General features: G+C 37.5%; 1 protein-coding gene, 1 long non-coding RNA gene and 1 other non-coding gene across 7 annotated transcripts; all 3 read right to left on the bottom strand.

The window, feature by feature from the left end:
* Positions 1–1,103: 1,103 nt before the first annotated feature.
* Positions 1,104–1,210, bottom strand: LOC131312176 (small nucleolar RNA snoR100). Its single transcript, XR_009195753.1, has one exon. It is a non-coding gene; the product is annotated as a small nucleolar RNA snoR100 (small nucleolar RNA).
* A 1,061-nt stretch (positions 1,211–2,271) lies between these two features.
* On the bottom strand, positions 2,272–4,627 carry LOC131310348 (uncharacterized). Its single transcript, XR_009195176.1, has 4 exons — positions 4,503–4,627; positions 4,115–4,366; positions 3,692–4,007; positions 2,272–2,865 (listed from the first exon to the last, which is right to left on the bottom strand). It is a non-coding gene; the product is annotated as an uncharacterized LOC131310348 (long non-coding RNA).
* A 299-nt stretch (positions 4,628–4,926) lies between these two features.
* Positions 4,927–14,772, bottom strand: LOC131310344 (pentatricopeptide repeat-containing protein At1g05670, mitochondrial). Of its 5 annotated transcripts, none has more exons than XM_058337314.1 (8): positions 12,295–14,772; positions 11,578–11,660; positions 9,665–10,047; positions 8,487–8,573; positions 8,276–8,334; positions 6,097–7,552; positions 5,882–5,934; positions 4,927–5,214 (listed from the first exon to the last, which is right to left on the bottom strand). In XM_058337314.1, exon 1 carries the CDS (start codon positions 14,645–14,647, stop codon positions 12,413–12,415), a length of 2,235 nt encoding a protein of 744 aa, XP_058193297.1. In that variant the 5' UTR covers positions 14,648–14,772; the 3' UTR covers positions 4,927–5,214; positions 5,882–5,934; positions 6,097–7,552; positions 8,276–8,334; positions 8,487–8,573; positions 9,665–10,047; positions 11,578–11,660; positions 12,295–12,412. The 5 variants fall into 5 exon arrangements, with proteins under 5 accessions (XP_058193297.1, XP_058193295.1, XP_058193299.1 ...); XM_058337312.1 differs by lacking the exon at positions 9,665–10,047 and adding an exon at positions 5,612–5,669 and having other exon boundaries at positions 8,276–8,386; XM_058337316.1 differs by lacking the exon at positions 9,665–10,047 and adding an exon at positions 5,612–5,669 and having other exon boundaries at positions 6,097–6,399; positions 8,276–8,386.
* Between the last annotated feature and the right edge of the window lie 7,474 nt (positions 14,773–22,246).

Genomic DNA, 22,246 nt, shown 5'->3' with positions numbered 1-22,246 from the left:
CGTAAAGAAGATTTTCTCTTCTATAAATGAGTAATTCCTTATATTTACGTGTAAAGAATATTCTTGTGGGATGATCCACGTGAGTAAATAATCTTTGTGATGGAAAGTTGTACTCATCAGTGTTATTAACAACCACCAACACGGTTTATTTTGCTAATCTCGAGCTATAAATTAGCAAGTCGTGAAAAAATTAACTCATATCGGTTGGTCAAGTGGTTTTGGCCTGAGACTTTAAAAATCCATTTGAAAATAAGAGTTCATGTCAAAATTAAGCCGATCGAATATTGAAAAATACTTAATTGTATTATTTTATTGAAAAATATTCAAAATTTAGCATTTTTATTGAATAAGTTTTTAAGAAAAAAACTAGGCCACATTGCCCCAGCAGTGGTACCGTGGTAGGGACGTACATGCAATTGCTTATTGTCGGGGAGGTACTGTCGGGGAGGTAGGTTGTGTCTGGGGGGTTGGTTGTTGGTGATATAAATGGCTGAACATTGAACACGCACCGCATCTCAAGTAGTACTACTGGAACTCTTCTAGAAACTACTTTTACGTGCTCGGAAGGGTTACATGCACATAATTTGTGTGTGTATGCGTGAACGGAAGGGCGAGCACATAAGTAAAAAATTGTTTTTGAAACAAGCGCAAAAGTAAAAACGTCTTTAAAATGCATACTGGACTTGTTAAATATGCTTTTAACAAGAATTAATAGCGCAAACACAATACAAGGTTCTAGAGTAGTGACGCGAGTAAGGACGGAACCAGGATTTTACCCTAGCAATGGCGAAATATATACTAAAAAAATAAAAAGATGCATTACAATATTAATAGTCATCGGTTCCAGAAAAAAAATTAAAATAACATAATAACAACTATAGTAAATGATGTTTTTCATTTGCACATAGAGTATAAAAAAAGACTAATTTTAATTTTGGGCATCGATAATGCCACTCCAACAACAACAGCAGCAATAGAACCCATGTAGTCCCCAATCATTGGCGGGTATGAGCAGAGGAGGATTGGAAACAGACCTAACTTTTAACAATATGTACAAAATGGTTGATCTCAGAATACCACTTAAATAGTAGCCCCATTATACGTGTTTTGCTGTGGAACTATGCCCCAAATCAAAGCCAAATGACATCAAAGAGGGTAGACCTAGAGACCCAATTCAATTTATGTACACATTATCATGCTTCCTTCATTGATAGTCTATAGCATCAGTCTGCACAAAGATGATGCCACTCCCCAAATTTATAATGTCACTCCCCAAATCCCTATATGGATTTCCCAAATTGATAACCGCACTCCCTTTTAGGAGTGACATTATTTATTTGGGGAGTGACATTATAATTAAATTCCCTTAATTTTTTAGGTTAAGTTATTTTAGGGTTATAATTAATGTGGAGTTTTTTTTCTTAATTACACATCATCATTTATATTATTTCACTTTGGCTTATTGAATTTAGTTTTAGAATACTTTTTTGGGTCTCATTTCTTAAAAAAAAATAAAAAATAGATTTATGACTAATATATAATAAAAAATAAGAAAAAAAAATCTAGCAGTGGCGAGACTATATAGGTTGGAAATACATTTTTTTTTTCACATATAATAATTGCGTTTTCTAAAATTCTTGTCGTGGCGGCCGCCGCCACTAGACCCCCCCTGATCCCATCCTTGGACGCGAGTCACTTTGAAAGACTATATGTGACTTAGCTCGCAAGTGATTAAGATTTACAATAGTGTTAACCACACAGATAATAGTGCACAGATTGTACGCAGATTTATTGGTGGGGCTCACCACAGGTCCCACACAAACGATCCGAACCGTTCATTAAATGTAAAACACTGGTTCAAGGGTCTCCGTAAAAAATCAGCTCAATCCAATACCTATAGGTGTTTGATCTAATCATCTAACTTTTCATTCAGATTTTCGGATATTGAAATGTTAGATGATTGGATCAGGCACTTATAGGTATCGGATTGAGCTAATTTTTCGTAGAGACTCTTGAATGTAAACAATTAAATGTAAAACAAACGAGCTGTTCATTAAATATAAAACAATTTAATAGAAGTCGTTTGTGATGCTCGCGTGTTTGCGATAGTATTTTACAATTTGGTGAAGTGATGTTTTAATCATTTTTTATACAACCCAAAAAAAAAAAAAAAAACTATTCCTCAAGAGCATAAGTTTATCAGAAAAAGAAAACGAAACTTTTGTTCACAAATCAACTTGTAAATACTGATAGGCAGGGCCACCAAGAACATGTGCTGAAAATTTCATTGAACCAGGATTGGATCACACGGGAAAAAGTTCAAGCACAAATTACATTTACAAAAACTATATGAAATCCAAGTGCGATATGTTCAGAAGTCCTATCAAACCTCATTGCGATAACCGCAGGGGAAGTCGATAGCTTTGGTCGGACCACAACTCCAGACCGAGCGGATGCTTCAACGGGAATGAAAGTTGTTGGGGGTCACAACATCTCACTACTACTGAATCACTCTCGACAAGACATCGGATGAATCCTTCCACCATAGTGATGTTCTATTTTTGATTATGTAGCCATACAATTTGTTACAGCCAAACCTTTTATTTTACACTAGAGCTCATAAGCCTCTAGTGCCGAACTAGTACCTTTAGGCTCACGAAGATTGGCAATGTAAGTATTGCGATACTCCTTAAATCGAAAGGATTTGAACAGCTGGGGTTCAGATGCACTAACAATCGCTCTTTCAGGTTCAATGATGGATTCTAGAGACGGTGGACTAATAAAAGTGGCAAAGGATGTCCGAGCAACGTTGGTATTCGTCACCACTCGGTGTCGAGCGCTTTTTAGCTTCCCGTTGCTGATAACCTACATCCAAGCCAAAGGGGAACTCAGATTAATTCCAGCACCGGAAAAATTATAAAGGTGAAGAACTAAATAGACAACGAAATTTATACACAGATCTAACAGGACTATAGTTACAGTTTGCACATTGCACCGGAGCATTTCATCTATAGCTAACATTCTAGTACCAAACTTGATCACCAAAATAAGGACAGGGCTCACATTGGTCGATATTTTTGGACCCATCTCAGGTAGACTTTAATGATAGAAATAGTTCATTTTAGCATGGTTAAAGTTCTCGTTGAGCTATATTGAATGAATAATTTCCATCATTAAAGTGAGCTCGGGATGGATCTCTAAATGTCAAAATTCGACCATTCAACTTTAATGAGTGCTCGTTGAATCATTTTGGTACCCAATCAATGTGATTTTTCTAGTATATTTTTTTTGCCTCAAATCAGAGAGGGTCGTGTCCCCTAAAGTAAGTCAAACCCAGAAAGAACAAGTTCAAATTCATACACAGTTCCCCATTCATGATGGCTATAGCTAAGAATGTAAGATTTTACTAAATATGCTTCAAATTTCAAAATCTAAAAAAAAAAATAAAAGATGCTTATTATACTCGGTAAGCATAGTAACTAAACTAAATTTCTTGAACACCACCAACATCACTACATTACAAGCACATCAACTACACCAACAGTAATGGGAGTAGTTTGAATGGACCAGGATTATGCAAACCTTTTAAAGGGCTAATTACAGGGTTCTTTGAGGGAACAAATTAAAGTGTGGTTCGGAAACAAAAATGTGGACTTTCATATGAAACTTCATAGGGGTGGAGATCATTTACCTCAAGTTGATCACATATGTAGATAACAAAAGCATGAGGAATTGGTTCAACCCCGAGTCACTGTCCGTCCTTGAAAATCTGAAGCCCATGCATATCCTGCTGAAGTAAGGTTATGAGGGTTGTATCGGTGTGACCACCAAATCCCAAAACCAAACGTGGGTCAGGACATGGTGAGTAATGATGGGCCGCCAGTTCATGAAGCTTGCTAAGCTCATCCCCAAAATACCCCAATCCAACCCAGAGTCCTTCACAAATCAGATCCAAAATCCTTAGGCTTAACTTCCTCACTTCCACTGAATAGACCCCAACCAGCTCCCTACGACCATAATTCAGTATCAAAGAAGTCAAGTTTTATTTAAAAACTCAACACAACATGCATCAATTCATTAGTTGCGACTAAAAAAAGTAACCAAAATATTTTACCGATATCTAGCTGGCTTTTCAGGCCAAGATTGGATGTAAGCCTCTAAAGGATGACAAATGTGTCTCACTGTATCTTTCCACAGGTTAATTCCCATCCTTAATGTAATTCATACCGCTTGTGTAGAGCCTAAAACCCTTAGTTCCATCCTCAGAATAATGCATAGACTTGTCTTCTGCAGGCATGTTGAAGAAATCCTTGAACAGATTCATTGTTTCATCCATTAGTTCTTCAGATATTCCATGGTTTATCACCTATATTATATATGGTAATTTAACGCATCGACGTTTGGTTAATATTTCATAACCAGGAAGTTAGTGCTACTATTAGATTCTAAATAATTAGTATCAGAATATTTTGATCTAAAAACTAGACAGAGAGAGGATGAACCTGAAACATTCCCAAGTCGTGATTAGCGTTCATGATTTGCTGAATTATTTCAACGTGATCAAGATCATCCAATCGTGATAGATCAATGACTGGAATATCCTTGCATACAGGCGCTGCAATATCACTACAAGAAAAATCGCATTTTACAGCATTTGAAAAACACTATTAAATGATATAGACAGCATTTTTCCGAACGCTGTATTAGCCAATGTTGTTAAAAGTCTTAGACTTTAGACAACGTTTTAAGAACACTATAGAATATAAAGTTTCTACAGCATTTTAAGAACATAAAGTTTCAAACGCTATAGAATGTAAAGTTTTTACAGCGTTTTAAGAACGCTATATTAGCCAATTTTTGCAATTTTTTTTAAAATTCCATAAATACCAATATACTAGCATTTTCAAATAGATCATGGTAATTTCATTTAAGAAATAACAATGATTTAATCCATTCAACACCAACTATATCCAAACGTCAATGTACAATATCGAATACATGTTCATTACATTAGCTTAGAACACAAACTACATAAAAGAGTCTAACTAATTAGACTCATTGAAAAAAAAAAAAAAAAAAAACTAATCTAATTCCCCCTTCTTGAAAATGTAATCATGTACTAAGCCAACAATCACATGCCGCAGATTTTCTTTACTTGAAGCATACTTCTTTGCCGAGCTTATACCCTTTCTACTCCCAAAGTCATCCACATACCTGTAAATATAAAATTATTGAAAGGAACACAACATATTAGAAATACAATTAACTGCAAAACCAAACGCTATAGATTCACCACAATAGATAGCATTTTCACAATAGATAGCATTTTCAAATGCATGCTATAACTCTACGCTGTCATAAGTATAATTCCCACAGTTATCATTCATAAGCACTCTCGTGATGACTTCATGAAATGGTCGTACCTAAGAAGAAAGTACACTAAACAGTATACCAACTTTCAATAACAAGTAATATGTCCATTCCACAAACAGGATTACTTGGATATAATTATTAAAGTGAATTAGCAAAAACCAGTAGGAGTCTAGGATATAATTGCTGAGGTTTCCGAAATACCAAAAGGGAGTCCCAAGTAACATATACTAATTGTTACCATATTCAGGAAGCATAATTCTGAGCTGATCCATTGCAAACTCTCCATTTCCAATGGTCTTGCAAAAGAGAGCAGATAGGTGCACCATGTTACTTAGGGTGTTCTTAAACTTATGAGAATCATATGTGACTAATTCATATCACCATAAATTTAACTGTAACCTTCCTCGCCTTGTCGACAACAAAACAGTAGATTGGAAGTGATAATTGAAGGTGGCAAAACTACCATTAGAGCATGAGTAATCAATTAGAGAAGAGCTCTCTTACATACCTTCCAGGAACTATCAACATTAGGGAACAGGTTTGCATCTGAATAACCACCACCTATGAGCCAGAAACAAGATTCATTAAGTAAAAATAAAAATTCACTGGAAGAACTGAATAATAGTGTTCACCGAAAAAGAATCTCAGTGAGTTTATAAAAATTCACTGCGACGAACTGAATAAATGTGACAGAGAATGGATAATATCATTGGAGAGCCTTACAAACAATTTCATCCAGCAACCAACAATGACATCTCTTAGCCCTCCCAAAAGCTGCAGGCTCAGTAGACTAGCAAAACTCCTCCACTAATCCCACCAAGATTGAGTAGCAAGAAATTGACATTCAGAACCTCCTTCAGCTCCGCTCCATTAGTAACCAAAACCTTAGCAATTCAGTCCCATTAGGAGCAGTTCAGTCCCATTGGTTCATGAATCTCCACAGCTCATCCAGATTAATCTCCATAGCTCAAAACAGATTTGCAGCAAGTTCAATACTAATTTGTTCATCATTCAATTATTGTCTCGCTGCAAACAGAAGAATGCAGTAGTTGAACCAGAGAAAGAAAGAGATCAACACTAAGACGTTTCCTCATTCAGTTCCAATCCAGCAACAACAGCAGAAAACAGCCTCTCAGTGTTGGCTACACATTCAAATGGTCTCATAGCCCTCCTCAGATTTGGGAGTTGGACAAAGAGAAAAGACACCACTGATCTAATACTCTTAGCCCTCCTAGACAGAGGAGTTGAAAGAGTAACGCATCATGGATTTCCAAGCAGCTAACTAAGCATGCCAAATGTCTCTTAGCCCTCTCACGGTTAGGAGTTGAAAAGAGGGAATAATATTCACTCAAACTAATTATAAGCAATTCAGTAAGGGGGTGTGGGATAGGGCGCCAAGTAAAGTAATTTTTGTGGAACGCTATTAGATACTCTAATGAACGCTATAATATTCTAGGCGCGAGTTTTCCGCCTCTCCTTATCACTGAATGCTATATTTGGTTTCCTTTCATAGCATTCTTAAAAGAACGCTGGTAGATAATGCTATAAAAAGTCATCTTTGTTGTAGTGACTATCCCACTTGAGTTCAATCAAAAGTAACGCGACAGGGTGACAAGGTTATAATAAAAGCCTCTAAAATTACACCATTTAACTTCATTTCCCTAATCTTCTGCAAATTAGAGTAGCTACCAGAAAACTGAACATTAGAAAAGCAAATACTTAGCAGGCTAACACATTTCCCATAAATCAAATACATACAGCTTTCAAGGTATGCTTCCTACTGTTTCCACAAACTTAGAAGCAAACACAAGCCTACTCTCATGACCATAAAACAGGCACACGCAACCCATCATTAAACCTGAAATCCATAAAAACCCAACCCAACCCTCATGAACTGAAACATACGGAGGCCTCCTATGATCTTGTTTCTGCAGGTAAATTGAAACTACAACTCTTTGAGGCCACATAATACATGCAGCAGCAAACTACAAACCTAAGTTGCATTAGCTTGAGCAATTAGCCTGTCTTCTAACCAGGATAGTCCTTAATCGAAATGGATACATGATGTTCTAAAACTTCCATCACCAAAAACTTGCAAGCACCTTGTTTCATGATGCATTATATTGAAATGGAACCTGGAAAGTTGCTGTGGAATTGTTGATAAAACCGGCTCATATCTCTATGGCCAAGTAAGAAAAACCATGTTTCAGCTTTCACTCAGCATTCAAAGATATCTGAAGGCATTAAAAATTTAGATAAATGGGTAAATACAAAATAGGGTCTATTATATTACCACCCGTAAGTCTTGATATCAAAAAACTAACTCCTAAAGAAGTAAAACAAATAACAATACATAGAGGACACTCGCTCCGATAAGAAACCATTAAAAGCCTACACTAACCACCACCTCCCCACTTCACACACACGCACGTACACACCTACACACACACACAAATACACAAGCACAGACACACACACACACACACACACACACAAAATGCACATAGAAAGCATCAACGAACACAGTCTCGAACACTATCACTAATAACAAATCAAGTCCGTCACTATCACAAGGGGAAAAAGTTATTTCAGAACGTGAATGGGTGTTTCCGAAATTTTCAGAAACCTGAGTGTAATGTTCCGTATAAAAGTCAGCAGAAGATATCAAAGCCAACGCAATAAACACCCTATTCATTTTACAGCACACATACTTGGAAGTTTGATCAGCTTACACCATTAAAAAAGTCATCTTTCACATGAGAATACTTTCAGAAGCATGTTCAGCTTAATCATTTTGTAGGCCGCATTTTATTTCAAACACATTGTTCATGCCCAATGAAGTAAGAACCTTTGGTAATCAGATAAGCAAAAAGATTAAATTGTAGCTCAAATGTCAATTCACCTGAACATTGTCATAGAGTTCAAACAGGGGAACAACCAGCAGCTTCAAATTTTTGGGTACTGCAAAGTATTCTCTTTTAGACAAGTGAATGAGGAAAAGCTTCTTACACTCCTGCATTGCAATATTCCTTTTCTGGTAAGCTGGTTTCACAAAACTCAACCAGAAAACGAAAATATGGAAGCGGAAAGTGCAAACAAAAAAGATTCTGTACCTTGGGCTTTGTGATCTGTGGAGGGCAGTAGGCGTACATTATAGTTTCAAAGTTTGGCCTCCACCTGATAGCCACACACTCATCAATCTGCAACAAGATTTGACAAAAATAAGCACATTCCACATTTATATGTCCCATCATGTTTGTCAGCAAGGGAGGAAAGCAAAATCCCTTCTTACTGAGGGGAAAGGAAAAAATTGATAATTTTGTCAAAGGTAAAAGGAATGCAGTTACTTTTCTTGATGAAGAAAACAAAATGAAAACCAATGAATGGTTGCATGACTAATAGCCAGAGAGATGGGACCTGCTTTACACTTCCTGGAGACCCATTTTATCAGGGACCAGCTTTTTATCTTCAAATTCCAGCAATTGAAAAGAATGATAGCAAAGCAAGCATAAAATTGATCTGCAAGCTACTTTCTACATCTTCTCATTTAAAAAAGAAGTCATTTACTTTTGGATCATAAAACCCATACATTCCTGATCCCTATTATGGATCTTAGGAGCTACCATTAAAGGTAACTGAAAGGATACAATGTGCTTGTTTGCTCAAGTGGCTACAAGTCATGCAAAAATAATAGAGATACCAAATACACTCAAAATCTTACCAATCTGTCGTATTTGGGTCATCGACCAATTTACATTCTACAACAGTAAGACGTACCTTTCACATTGATACCAAACCATGTAGCTCATGAGTCAGTATAACACCCATACAAGTTCTAAAGATTATCATACTTATTGTCCTGACCTACAATAGAAATGACTAGAACGCCCAAAACCCCAAAGAAGTAAATTCAATCGGCCAGTTTCCAAACTCGGGGGCATTATTGTCCAGAAATGGCCAAAGTGTAAGCCACAATTTGGAACTTGCTTCCTTTATAGGCAGCCTGTGGAAACCAAAACACCTCCTACCTATCCGTCGAAACCAAGATCACAACCACAACAGCCAAACAAACAACACCAGCAAACAGCACAAACAAATAGAACAGCAAAACGTAATTTCTTCAACGGAGCAATCAGTCTACCCTAGAAGAGATATCCTCCAGGCATATGCATATACACACCCATAAACCAAACAACAGTCTACTCCTTCAACCTCAGATCAAATACCCGAACACAGAAAGCACATGCAAAGAAAAGGCCCCAGCCACCTAAGAAAAAAGCAATGCACATACCTTCATCTGGACAGATCGGTGAGGGTTGAAAACGTTGAAGGATCCCGATGATTGAGATCGGCACCCGGTGAAATCAAAAGCAAAAGTAGAAGCAGCCCCCTCAATCGGAAAACCACGTCGATCGGTGATCCACGGCAACGGGTAAGCGAAAGGACAAGGATATGGGAACGCCGGAGAAGAGGGCTCGGTGTAAGGCGATGCCCGAGAAGGATCGACGGCCAGGGTTCGAGCATTGGGGAAAATCGCCTCCTAGGGTTTGAGACTGGTAGCTTCAACAATCTTCAAAGCACCTATTTGGTCTTCCTCGCCATGGCAATTGTTGGTCGTCAGGGTCGAAATTTGACGGAGAGAGAGAGAGAGAGAAAGGAGATGTGCCTCCATTTCTGAATTTTTTTGGAAAGGGTTGTGCGATTAGGGCGCCTTTTATTTTTTGGTGGAACGCTATTATTGAGTAAATGAAACGCTATAAAATGCTAGGCGCGAGCGTTTTCTTTTTTTCTCCTACTAAACGCTATAAATGTGTCCCTAAAACAGCATTCCTAAAAGAACGCTATTATCTTATGCTATTAAAACTCATAATTGTTGTAGTGAATGTCACCTCCAGGCCTTTTGTCCTCTGGGAACACATAATTTGCTGGCACAGATTGAACATTCCTAGACCAAGTTGAAAGAAGAGTCGACATTCTCAACTACTGAATCCTTTCAAAGGAAAACAAGTTCTGATTGGAAGAGGCAATGGTGTATAGGGGTTTTCTAGAGCATCCATACATTTAACAAACAGCCGTATGGTACACCCTTTTATGGTACATCAAAAAGGGTGTACCATACGCACCTTTAATAGAATCATGAAAGGAAGTTGATGTATGGAGAAAAAAATTCGGTTTCATTGTTATGGAAACTCTCAGATACAAGGTTGTCACTTCCAGTAGGATCTATAAAGGCAACTGGTTACAAATCCTGTCTCTTCTTCATCTCTTATTCTTTTGTTAATCATTAGCAATTAAGTACTGCTCACGCATCAATTGAGCCTATTAACACTAGAAGCTCGTGAGTCTGTATTAGTTTTTCTAATATGGTTGGTGGCTAATAATTTAGTAGTCAGTGGTAAAATGTGGTTGACTTGTGACTATTGAGTTAGCTTTCGTTTGGTTAATTGTTTTTTTCTTTAGCATATGATCCAGTGAGCCTTCTTTTTATATCTTTTCCTAGTGAATATAAAGGCACTACAGCCAGGGCAGGGCCTTTAAGGGAGGCAGGGTGGCACGGGTCACCCCAGCCCTAACCTCCCACAAAAAAAATCACTATTTGGCTTCATAAGCTCTTACCAATTTTAATCGGTAGTGTTTGACCATTGTAGATGGACGATTAATCTATGAAAACATGTATTTTGCGGGGTATTACATATGATTAATCTTAGAACACAAATACTTCTTTCTTTCTTTTTTTTGAAAGGCAAAAAAATTTCATTAATCTTTGAAAATGTTAAAAGATTAATAGGAACTAGGAACAAGGAGTGATGACATCATATCTCTAACCCAAACACGTCTACTTTTTTGGTATTAAATACTCTGTCCGTCCTAAATATTGTCAGGATCGCAAAATGAGAACTTACAAAGGGCAATGCATTTTGGTTCAAAAAATTCCACAACTTTTTCCCCAAAAGATCTATCAACGAATTCTTTTATGGACCCAAAGCGAACCATGGCTGAGCACCTTAGGGTGATGTCAACTATGATCAGAGAAATGAAGGCTGCTGGCAATTATCTCACTTGATAAGCAACAGATTTTGTTACTATTGTCTTTTACGGTTTTACCTATCATCTAAAACTATCCGTTGAAGCATGCTATTATATTTTACCATCATCAAAATACTATAAGAATTTACACCACATGCAAAATAAGTTTGAACTTACTATTTTTGTGAGGCTGGATGCGCTTTCTTTTACCAAGCCTAGCTGACTTCCGCTACAGCCTCTCTTTCATCCATGTCAGTTTTCTGCATTTATCATGAGAGAATCTCAAGTATAGGAATTGGGACAAGTCTTACATCTACAATTACCAAAAAAGGAACCAATGCAGCGAAACTGTACAGTGCCCTTTTCCCCCTTCCAACTCGACTAAATCCAGTTCAGCAAAGCTTGAGCTTGAGTACCAACCATTTGGAGATTTTTTTAATCGAGTGAATTTTCTTGATTATGATATGGGCAAGCATAATGACAGTTTGTTGCATCACTTGCTGCTTAAAAAATGTAATCTCCACTTAGATTAATACAAAAAATCTGACACAACAGAAATAACCTCTATGGATACATCCGATGCCAAACAAATATGCACAGATCTTCAGTTAAAGAAATTGCATTTTCCAGTAAAACACACATAAGAGTTGAAGAGAAGATCCGTAATTGTATTCTAGAATATAAAGATAACCTCATAGGAACCAGAGCAATATGTGCCAAATTCCATCTACTAGATTCTAGAATGACTGTTAGGTTGTGGTTCAGCTTTCAAACTTGGAAGAAATTGCTTCATATATGTAACTACATAGAGGGTGTCTCTTAGGATTATGAACTTAACCATCCAAACTGCCGCTAACTAAAGAATGATTACTTTAAAGACAAAAGGAAAATTACCATGGACGTGGGCTCATGCGGTGAGCAATTCAGAAAATCCAACCATTCAAGCTCATGCATAGGACAATGGGAATTTTTTCACCCAACAACCCAATGAAAGAGTTGCAAGCAAACCAAGCTATGTGTTCTCTTTGTTGCTCTTATCCATGAGACATTTCTCTATCGCTTCATCACAAAGCTCAAGAGTGATATCCATGCTCCCCTCACTGTAGTTCAAATCAACAAAAATGCTGTATAATTCCCCATCTGCAACCAACCCTTCTCTCCTCATTTCTTCAAACAATTTCCTTGCCTCAGAAATTTTTTTCCTCTTAAAGAAACCCTTGATTAGCGCATTATAAGAAGCAACCGTCAGACGATACCCCTTCTCAACCATCTCTCTGTGTAGAAACCATGCCTCTTTCATGTTCCTCGCTTTACAGTGCCCCTTTATAAGTATGTTGTAGGAGTTACTATCTGGCACCACTCCTTGAGCATGCATCCCCCTATATATTTCACTTGTCGCACGCATATCATTTCTAATGCAGTACTGCTTCATGAGAGAATTGTAGGTAGTGGCATTCGGCATTATACCTTTCTCTAACATCCAATTTAGAAGCCTCTCACCATCTTCTAACATCCCTGACATACAAAATCCATTCATCAGCACATTGAATGTAACAATTGTGGGTTTTAGCCCTCTATTCAGCATCTCCCTAAGAAGGTCATGAGCCTTCACCATCTCTCCCGACTTACAATACGCATCCATCACAGTAGTGTACGTTATAGTGCAAGGCTGTAACCCTGCGGCATCCATATCTTCCATTAGTTTTACTGCTTGCACTATATTTCCTGCTTTACAAAGCCCATTGACAAGTGAGTTGTAGGTGAAAATGTTCGGCTCGAGACCCTTCGCACACATCTCCTGAAGAAGCTCATTTGCTGTCTCTACCTCCCCAAGTTTAGAAAGCCCATCAGCAAGAGCAGTGTAGGTAACAACATTTGGAGTCAGACCAATTTGGACCATCTGGTTATGAAGTAAAAAGGCCTTCTTCATCTCACCTGACTTGCAATAACCATCGACGAGTGCTGTATACATAACTTCATCAGCTTGCATCCCCCTACTAACCATTTCATGGAAAAGTTCATTTGCTTCAACCATCTTTCCAATTTGACAAAGCCCACATATAATAGCAGTATACGTTACAAAATCAGGAATAATGCCATGGCTCTGCATTTCATCGAGCAGGTTGTATGCAAACGAAACCTTCCCAACCTTGCAGAAACCATCAACTAAAGTTGTATAGACCACTTTATCCGGTATTACTCCCTGCCTCAACATCTCCCTAAACACTGTCTCCGCATCCAAAACCTTTCTATTCTTGCATAAAAGAAAGATAATACTGTCAAATATAAATTTATTTGGCCTCAAGCCCTTAATTTGCATCTCTTCTACAAGTCTCATCAAAGTCTGAAACTCTTCCACACAACAATACCCATTAATCAAGGTACTATAACTTATAACATCAGGCATGCACCCCTTAAACTCCATTTGCAGCAATAAGTTATGAGCTTCTTTAACTTTCCCTAATTGACAAAGCAAGTGCATCACAATATTATGTGATGCAGTGTTCCAACAAACACCCACTTCAGGAAATTCCCTGAAAACCCTCAACCCCATCTCAAGCCCCTCAAAATCCTTCGACAGGCGCGATAGAAACAGATTACAAGAATCGACGGACATAACTACACCATAATTCAACATCTTATCAAATAGTTTTCTCGCCTCGTCAAGCATGCCAACTTCAACAAGGACTTGAAAGAAAATATCAAACACTAAAGGGTTACATCCCCAATCCTTATAAGTATAAACCAATCTCTCAACAAATTGAGCAAATAAAACACTATTACCCAAATGGGTTTCCTTGACCCAAAAATCCCTAATAAGCCCGTGGGCCTTTTCAGGGTCATTAGCAGCAACAGCAATGTGAACAACAATGCAAATGGATTCCATTGATGGGTCCCTCCTTAGACAAACCCATTCAAAGAAATCCACGACTAATCGGTAATCACTCCTTATTTTCATTAAAACCCAAATGAGGTGGTCTGGTCTGAACCTGGATTCGTAGGGTTTGAGAACGCGCCGGAGGGGCTCGGCGCGGCGGTGCTTGACGGTGGTGGAGATTTGGTGGATAAATTCGGAGTCTTTGATGGTGGGTTTCTTAGGGGAGTAGTCAGGGAAAGGTCTGGAATGGGCGGAGGATAAGGAGGAGAGGGTTTGGACCAAATGGGTTGGAGCAGAAATGAGTAGGCGAGGTTTATCGGAGAAGAAGGGACTGATGTGGGTTGAGAAGGAGAGAGCACGACGATTCATGTCTGTGAAAGGTAGCCATTAGAGGAGAGTTTGAGGGGGCATGTTTGATACTGCAGTGGGTTCTTCTCCAGGTAGAAGAAGAACAAGGGTGGACCGTGGACTGATCTCCCGTCTAGTTTTGGTTTTACTGGGGCCTGGTCCAGTTTCGGCCTATCTGGGCCCAAAAAAAAAAAAAAAATCAATCGGAACCGTTTATTTTATAGAGCTTGTTAAATTAATAATTCGCATAAAAATGAATCCTCAAAGTAATGTAGATTGATGCATAAAAATAAACAGATTATTTTTTTTGGGTGGTAATGAATGAAATAGATTTGTCAAGTCGTGGAGAAAACTTTTTTTTTTTTTGTTTGATGCTAATCAACAAAACAAAATTATTCTAAACGTTAGTAGTTTTTTTTCCTTCAAACACAACCATTAGACGCCGGTGAATGCAATCAAGGAATTTCGTGGATAATTCCGATGATGATGAACTCTGTCACTTCTAAATTTTTTTATTGTTCTACCGATTTGATTTTCAACTTCTTGAAGAAATTTTTTGAATTTATCAAGGGAATTGATTTCTATACTTTTCTTTTTAACATATACATTTTCTTTTTGTCTTTATTTGGTATGAATTTACTCTATTGTTTCTTAATGTATGAAAAAGTGAACTCATAAAATAGTAACAAAGTAAATTCACATGAATAATAAGGACAAAAAAAGGAAAGTGTGAAAATCATTTCTCAAAATATACTTACATATATTGCATTTATTTTCATTTCCCTAACATGTTATGTATTTTAAAATTTTAATGTAAAGTCTACTAGGCCGGTCCAATGATTTTTAGGGCTCAAGGCCTAATAAAAAAAATTGTGCCCTTAAAGAGTTAATACTTAACAATTTTTACAACAACAATCACAATACGAGAAAACCAAACTAATATATAGTTCTACTAATCATTACATACGAACACAAAATACAAAGTCTCCAAATAGACAAATACATGTTATCTCAAGAACGCATGAATATCACTTGAATATTACTTGTGTTGCATTTCTATAAGCAAAAGTATCAATTAAATTTGTATAATCCACTTCTTTCACCAAGTCATTTTCAATTGATAACATTAATAACCCATTTAGTTTTTCTTGTGAGATGGTTAATCAAAGGTAATTTTTGATTAATTTCAACTTTGAAAAACTTCTTGGGTTTATGGGATGGTGGGTTAGGCTAATTCATTACCTCTAATTGGACATTTTTTTCATTCTATTGAGCTTAAAAAGAGTCTTAATCAAACTCAAGTAGTATAAATATTCGAGTGCCCTTAAAATTTAGAATTTTTGAGATTCCCAAGTCCCAGGTCTCTTGGGCCTTGTGCCTGGGCCGGCACCTTAGAGTGGATTCCACCTTTCCTATTGTTGTTGTGCAGTAGTTACGGTGAAATAGATCCCCGAGGCTTGCATCTGTGCCATTACCATACTTTGGGCAGCATTTGTACCAGAAATTCTGATTGACTTGCGCTTTGGCTTTGGCTCTAATGTAGCGGTACTCGGGCTGTGATGCAGAGACTCGTCATTAATTTGAATGTGAAACTTTTTGATTTTCACACCACCAGTAAATTAAATAACTCTCGGGCCTGTCCTGAAACTTATTAATTTTAAGGTTCTGGAATTAGATAAATTGAGTGTAAGTTAGTTCGAATATTTTATAATAAAAAGCAAGGAACTTGAGCATGATGAAACACCTTAAGGCACAAAAGAATGTGCAATGATTGTTGGGCGGGCCACAATCCAAAACCGTGCGAGCACTTTAACGAGGCCTTAAAAACCAGCTGAATGAAATGAAATACGATTGAAACATGAAATATAAAGAGAACCATGCATAATATGTCTTAAACTGTATCAAATAACCAACAAACTAATCTCGGTTATGAGTAACAAACATCATATTCAAACCTAAACATTTCCCACATTGTCTGGAAAAAAGAAGGAAAACATAGATAAAAACCGCCCTGCATCCAGGTGATCACGCCACCAAAACGCGGACACCGCGTTACTTCATGCCTGCAACTAGACAAAAAAACACAAACAAACAAAAGGAGACAGATTAGTGAAGAACAAGAATGTTACGTACACTCCTATTGATCACTCCTCTCTTGCATGTGTCAACCCCACACATTTAATTGTGGATAGGCGTGTCCGAAGCAGTATTGTATAAAGAAGGTGTACGTGTTCTCGTTGCTTTTGATTTATGTGGCTATGAAATCTTAAACTACCCAGAAACCCAAAAAATAGCAGTAGTGTTCAAAGGCCTTAGGAAATTTCCATAGATCCACAGATTTACGCCAAAGTAATAATAAAACCAAACCGATTCAACACAGATAACAGCCCTGGCCGGAAGTTAGGAACGAAAAGATTAACCGATTCAATAGGAGAGGTACAACACACAAACCAAAACACGACCAAAAGTGAGCGCGCACAAACGTGAAATATTATGCAGATCAATCAAGAGAGAGAAAATCAGAGATAGAGGGAGCATACTTCAAAACGCGTGAGTTCGTAGTCGACGACCTCGTAGACCAATTTCTCGCGATTCTCCATTCCGATCTCTCTCCGATCTCTCTCTCCCCGATCTTCTCCGTTTAAAAATAAGGGTTAAAACTTCAAAATACATAAAGGCAGGGAACTAGCGGTTTCTGGGCACACCCTAGCTTGTGTGCATGCATGTCTACTGTGGGGTCCATCCATTGGGAAAGCGCATCATGTACCCCAATGGATTGATTTGTTATCGTTTTTGGTCCCAGATTACTAGTATTGTCTCATTTACATCCCCAATATAAACATTGAATATATTTAGCCCCAATGTATCAATTTTGTATTCCCAAGTCTAACACTGTGAGCTCTATCCGCCAAAATAAAGGGCATTCTAGTCATTTACTCACTTCCAAATTTCTCTAGAACAAAAATGAAAAAAAGAAAAGAAAAAGAAAAAGAATAAGACAGGGAAAGCTAATTGCAGCGACAGCCATGGTCGTCGGCTGCCCCGCCATCCTCCTCTCCTTTCTTCCCTCTCTCTTCTTTCTTTTCCACCTATCCAAGATTCTACCACCCACAATGCAACAAAAAGTGGTGAACAATATAATCAACAGAAGAATAGTCACCCTTTCTTAATTCCTGTGATCCAAGCGAAAAAAACTCAATCAATATATATATATGACTAGTTAGTAGCAGGTGGTTCATCAGCACAATTTTCATACACTTGAAACACGTAGAATTTGCACTGGATATATCCACGAAAAGGGTATCACAGACGATAAAATTAATCATGAGTGGTGATTTTGTTCAATTCTTCTAACGCCACAGTTCCCTAGCTAGTTTAAATTATGAAGGTCCATCATATATATTTGATATGTTCGTAATCTCAGCGATTAATCGTATTTGACTTGCATCAACTGCGTTTTTGTGCAAATTTGCTGCGGATCGATACACCAAACAACTTTTCGGTGTGATCCCCGAAGATTGTAGTTTTTTGCCTAAAAAATGGAAAATTAGTTAAACCGCATAGGACTTAGCAGAGTCTCTTCTTATTGCGGGCGTGTTAGGACTGGATTGCAGTCCGAGTTCGTGTTGAGGCATGCACGCCTCAATTTGACTTTTAATAGAACGATTGCGTATGACATATTTCCCTAAAAAAAAAATCTAGCAGTGGTACCACCTGCAGTGTCCCGTGTAAGCATTTGGCTCAGTCATATATTGGAGGACAACAACACGACCCAAAATTATTAAGCCAAAGTAGACTTTCAATGTGGTCGAGGGTGTTACCATCAAGCTATCAACTCCGGTTGAAGGATAATGTGAACCATTTGTGTTGCTCTACTTCTGTAGTTATTGCCATAGATGTGTCTACTCAATGATAAACCTCTCTCCAAAAACATAATTCTATGTATCCATCCAACTTACCTAAAATTTCAGGGTAAATTTTTTGGGTATGTAGCATTGCTCATTTGGTCCCTTTAAGAAACTCAATTTTGTAAAGGGACATAATCATTGCTTTCACAATTTTTGAATTTTCAAATTTACCCTAATTTTTTAAATGGAATTAGTTATTTTTATAGGCTAAAGTATTATCTCTTCATTTTTGTGTTGCAATTTGAATATGGGATGAAGGGCAAGAAAGGAAGTGACTCATTGACCAATCAAAATGGACAAGGATTTTGGAAAAAATTCCAAAAAAAAAAAACAAAGAACCAAAATTGTGGGACAGAGGGAGTCTGAGTCTCATCTCTGACCCACATGACTCTATATTTTGGCAGTTTTAACTGGAAAATAATGTAGTGGTCATCTCCTTTAATAGTAGGAATTAAAAGCCATGAATGGATTTTGGTACTTTTATCAGCTCCGTAAATCAGCATTGTGTTAAAAATGACAAGTTTAAACTTTAAATAGGTAATAACGGAGGATTTAGTGGAATTAGGCCAATGTTTTTCAATCAATCCTTCCATCAAGCCCGTAAATCAATATTCCATAATACAGAGACAAACCTTTTCTATAAATTTCACCATCATTTTCTACCCACCACATGTTCTTCTACTCTCTCTCTCTCTCTCTCTCTGCAAAATAATGGCTTCTCTCAAGGACTCCATTGTCTTCGCCCTCTTCTTAATTACTTCTGATCATCACCAATGCAAATGGAGATGAAATCAGGTACGACACAATGCGCAACGACGGCATGCATGGGTTTCAATGCAGCAGAGAGCGTCCTGACCGGTGCGACCCCCTTCCGTCGAACGCCTACCGGAGAGGCTGTGAGGAGATAGAGCAGTGCAGGGATGGATTGAGAGAAGATTTTGATGGGGACACTCGAAAGAATCTCAATCGCAAAATGCAACTAGCAGTACGTTGAACAAGATGGTAAAATGCTTACAGGGGAAAGTTTAGTGCAGTTTGTTTTCCAAGATAGTGTATTTGCTGTGACCAAAAATAAGCTAATATGCACGTATGTGCAGTGTTAAATATTGGAAGAGGATCCTCTCCGGTCCATGAAAAATGAAAATGAAATTGTTCTTCTAGTTAGCCCCTTTTTGGGCTCTTCCCGGGCCTATTTTGATGATTTACCCCGTTCACGATTTAGAGCTTGTCGACGACATCAACCATGTCAAAAATCATGTTGATTACATCGAGACACCGGTTGATGTAATTTGGGAAAGAAGTTGTCTTGAGATAAATGGATTTAATGAGTTCAGATTTGGTGTTGCAATCTTGTTATGTTCTAAACCAAATGTGTATCGAAACCATATCAAACGGTATCCAATCAACCTGATTTTTGGGGTGACTAATGTTCTCGACTAGTTTTAGAATACGGACAATTTGCATCATCAAAGGGGAATGATAAATTTTCTTGCAATCTAACATATTTTGTTGGGGACAAATAAGTGCACCTAAGTTGTAACGCCCCGATTTTTCAAGGAATTTCGGAAGCATTAACCCAAAAATACACTAAATTTTACAAACTATTAGGCCCCTGTTTATCCTTATACAAAAATTTCAATTTCAAAATAATACAAAAATCTTTGTACATTTACTTAATAAAAGCGACTCCAGAGCGACTCTAGTTTTGACACGAATTCCAAGCAACGTTGGTCCAGACTCCGTTCCAGGAAGTCCCACCTGTATCAACTGCTCCACTGTGGAATCCTGCACACTCTGGCAAATTGAACACCGAAGCAAACGATTTGCCAGGATACAAACGTATCCTGAGTGATAATTCACTAAGTAGAAATCCTAAAACCCAATACCAAAATATGCAGATCAACAATATAATAATTCATAATACACCGAAGGTACAAAATAATAACACATCATCTTTTTCTTTACTATCCATCATCTTACATGTAATCTAAGGATTCTCTCCGCGAGATCCTTTCCTCCCACATCCACTAACTACAATCGTCTCATGGGTCCACCCTTCCTCTTGCTTGTCCTGCACCAGGGTTCTAGGTGAGCGCATCTAAGTTATGTACGGAGTATGTTCTCACTTAAGACCATAACAGGAGGATCGAGTCATCCCATGACGTATCGTACATTAGGGTCGGACATCCACTACCCCACGCTAACTATAACCGTCTCATGGGACCCTTTCTCTTTCTCCAAGAGAAACTTCCCATGACGTATCATACATTAACGTCTCACTAACTATAACCGTCTCATAGGACCCATTCTCTTCCTCGAAGAGAAACTTCCTATGACGTATCATACGTTAGCGTCACAACACCGGGCCCCTCAGGTAACCCATTTCAACACAGGGCCCCATAGGTTACCCTTGCCATCACCATGGCTCAAATCACAATCCACACAATCACACTTCCAACACTTTATCAATTTTCATTTACTTAACATCGTCTACATGAGTCACTACTCGTAACCACCCAGGGAACCTATTTGTCCAATCTACAGCCACAACAAAATATCACACGGTTCAACATTTCAACTAAAAGTACTAACAACACATAATCATGCGATAAAATTAATCATGTCATAGAATTTATCATGCGAGTAACAAAATAATATTCAGTCAAACAATTAATTACTACACTTAAAATTAAGTCTATTTCTCTCATTTAGAAATTTTATAAAACATTTCTACTATTTAAACATTTTCTTTAACTCTCATACTATTTATAGATTTTACAAACTAATTTTTTTTATTGAAAAAAATACTTATTGCAAAATTTAGTATTTACTAACTATATTAAATATTAATATGAGGTTTTTATAACAACAAAATTATGAGAGGCTATTCTAGTCAATATTTATTAGAGTTAAAGATTAACTAATATATAATCTAAAATATTTCTTGTTTACAATCCAAATAAATTTTTACTAGTAAAATATTCTTGTGAATATTTCAAAAATATTTATCTACCCCAATAATTTATTAAACACGTAAATGTCCACCCAAATACAAATCAATAATGCATCATCAATAATAATTTCACAATCAAACACTTGTTAAACGATCATAAATTTTCACAGGGTATAACACTAATCATTCTAGCACAACCGAACTGAATTTTAACATAAATAGGACTAAAAATAAATTAACAATTTAACAGCAGATCATCATCTTTAATAAACTTTAAATCTAAGTCCAAACTCCATTAAAATGCAGATTAAGGTTTCGAGTTTCTGGAAAACTACCTTAAACGCGATTCTAAGTTTGGATAAGTGTTGTACGGTATCCGTAGATCGCTGTGGTGGTTTTGAAATCTCGGGGCAGCGTCCGGCGGCACTCCGACAGGGCCCACAGCGGCGGTGTGCCCACGAAACTCACGGTGTGCACATACCTATGGCCACAACTCTCTCTCTCTCTCTATTCTAGACTCAACAATAGAATTGGGAGTAACATAATATACTGGTGTTCAATTTTCGGATTTATGTGGGTATGTATAATGAGAGAGAATAAGGTAGTGAGAATGTGAGAGGATAAGTGTAGAAGTGGTGAAATGAGGAAGGAGAGTGATACTGATAATGATAAAAAGATGGGAGACAAGTGCCACATTTGGGGGGTTTTCAATTCAAATGTATGTGGACGCATGTATGTACATGGTGAGAATGTATCTGG

This window comes from Rhododendron vialii, chromosome 12a (assembly GCF_030253575.1).
Source record: "Rhododendron vialii isolate Sample 1 chromosome 12a, ASM3025357v1".
NCBI classification, from domain to species: Eukaryota; Viridiplantae; Streptophyta; class Magnoliopsida; order Ericales; family Ericaceae; genus Rhododendron; species Rhododendron vialii.
This window is presented reverse-complemented; position numbering and strand designations above follow the sequence as displayed.

Coding starts and splice junctions, on each gene's coding strand:
- LOC131310344 (XM_058337314.1), bottom strand. CDS start 14,647: ATGAATCGTCGTGCTCTCTCCTTCTCAACCCACATCAGTCCCTTCTTC.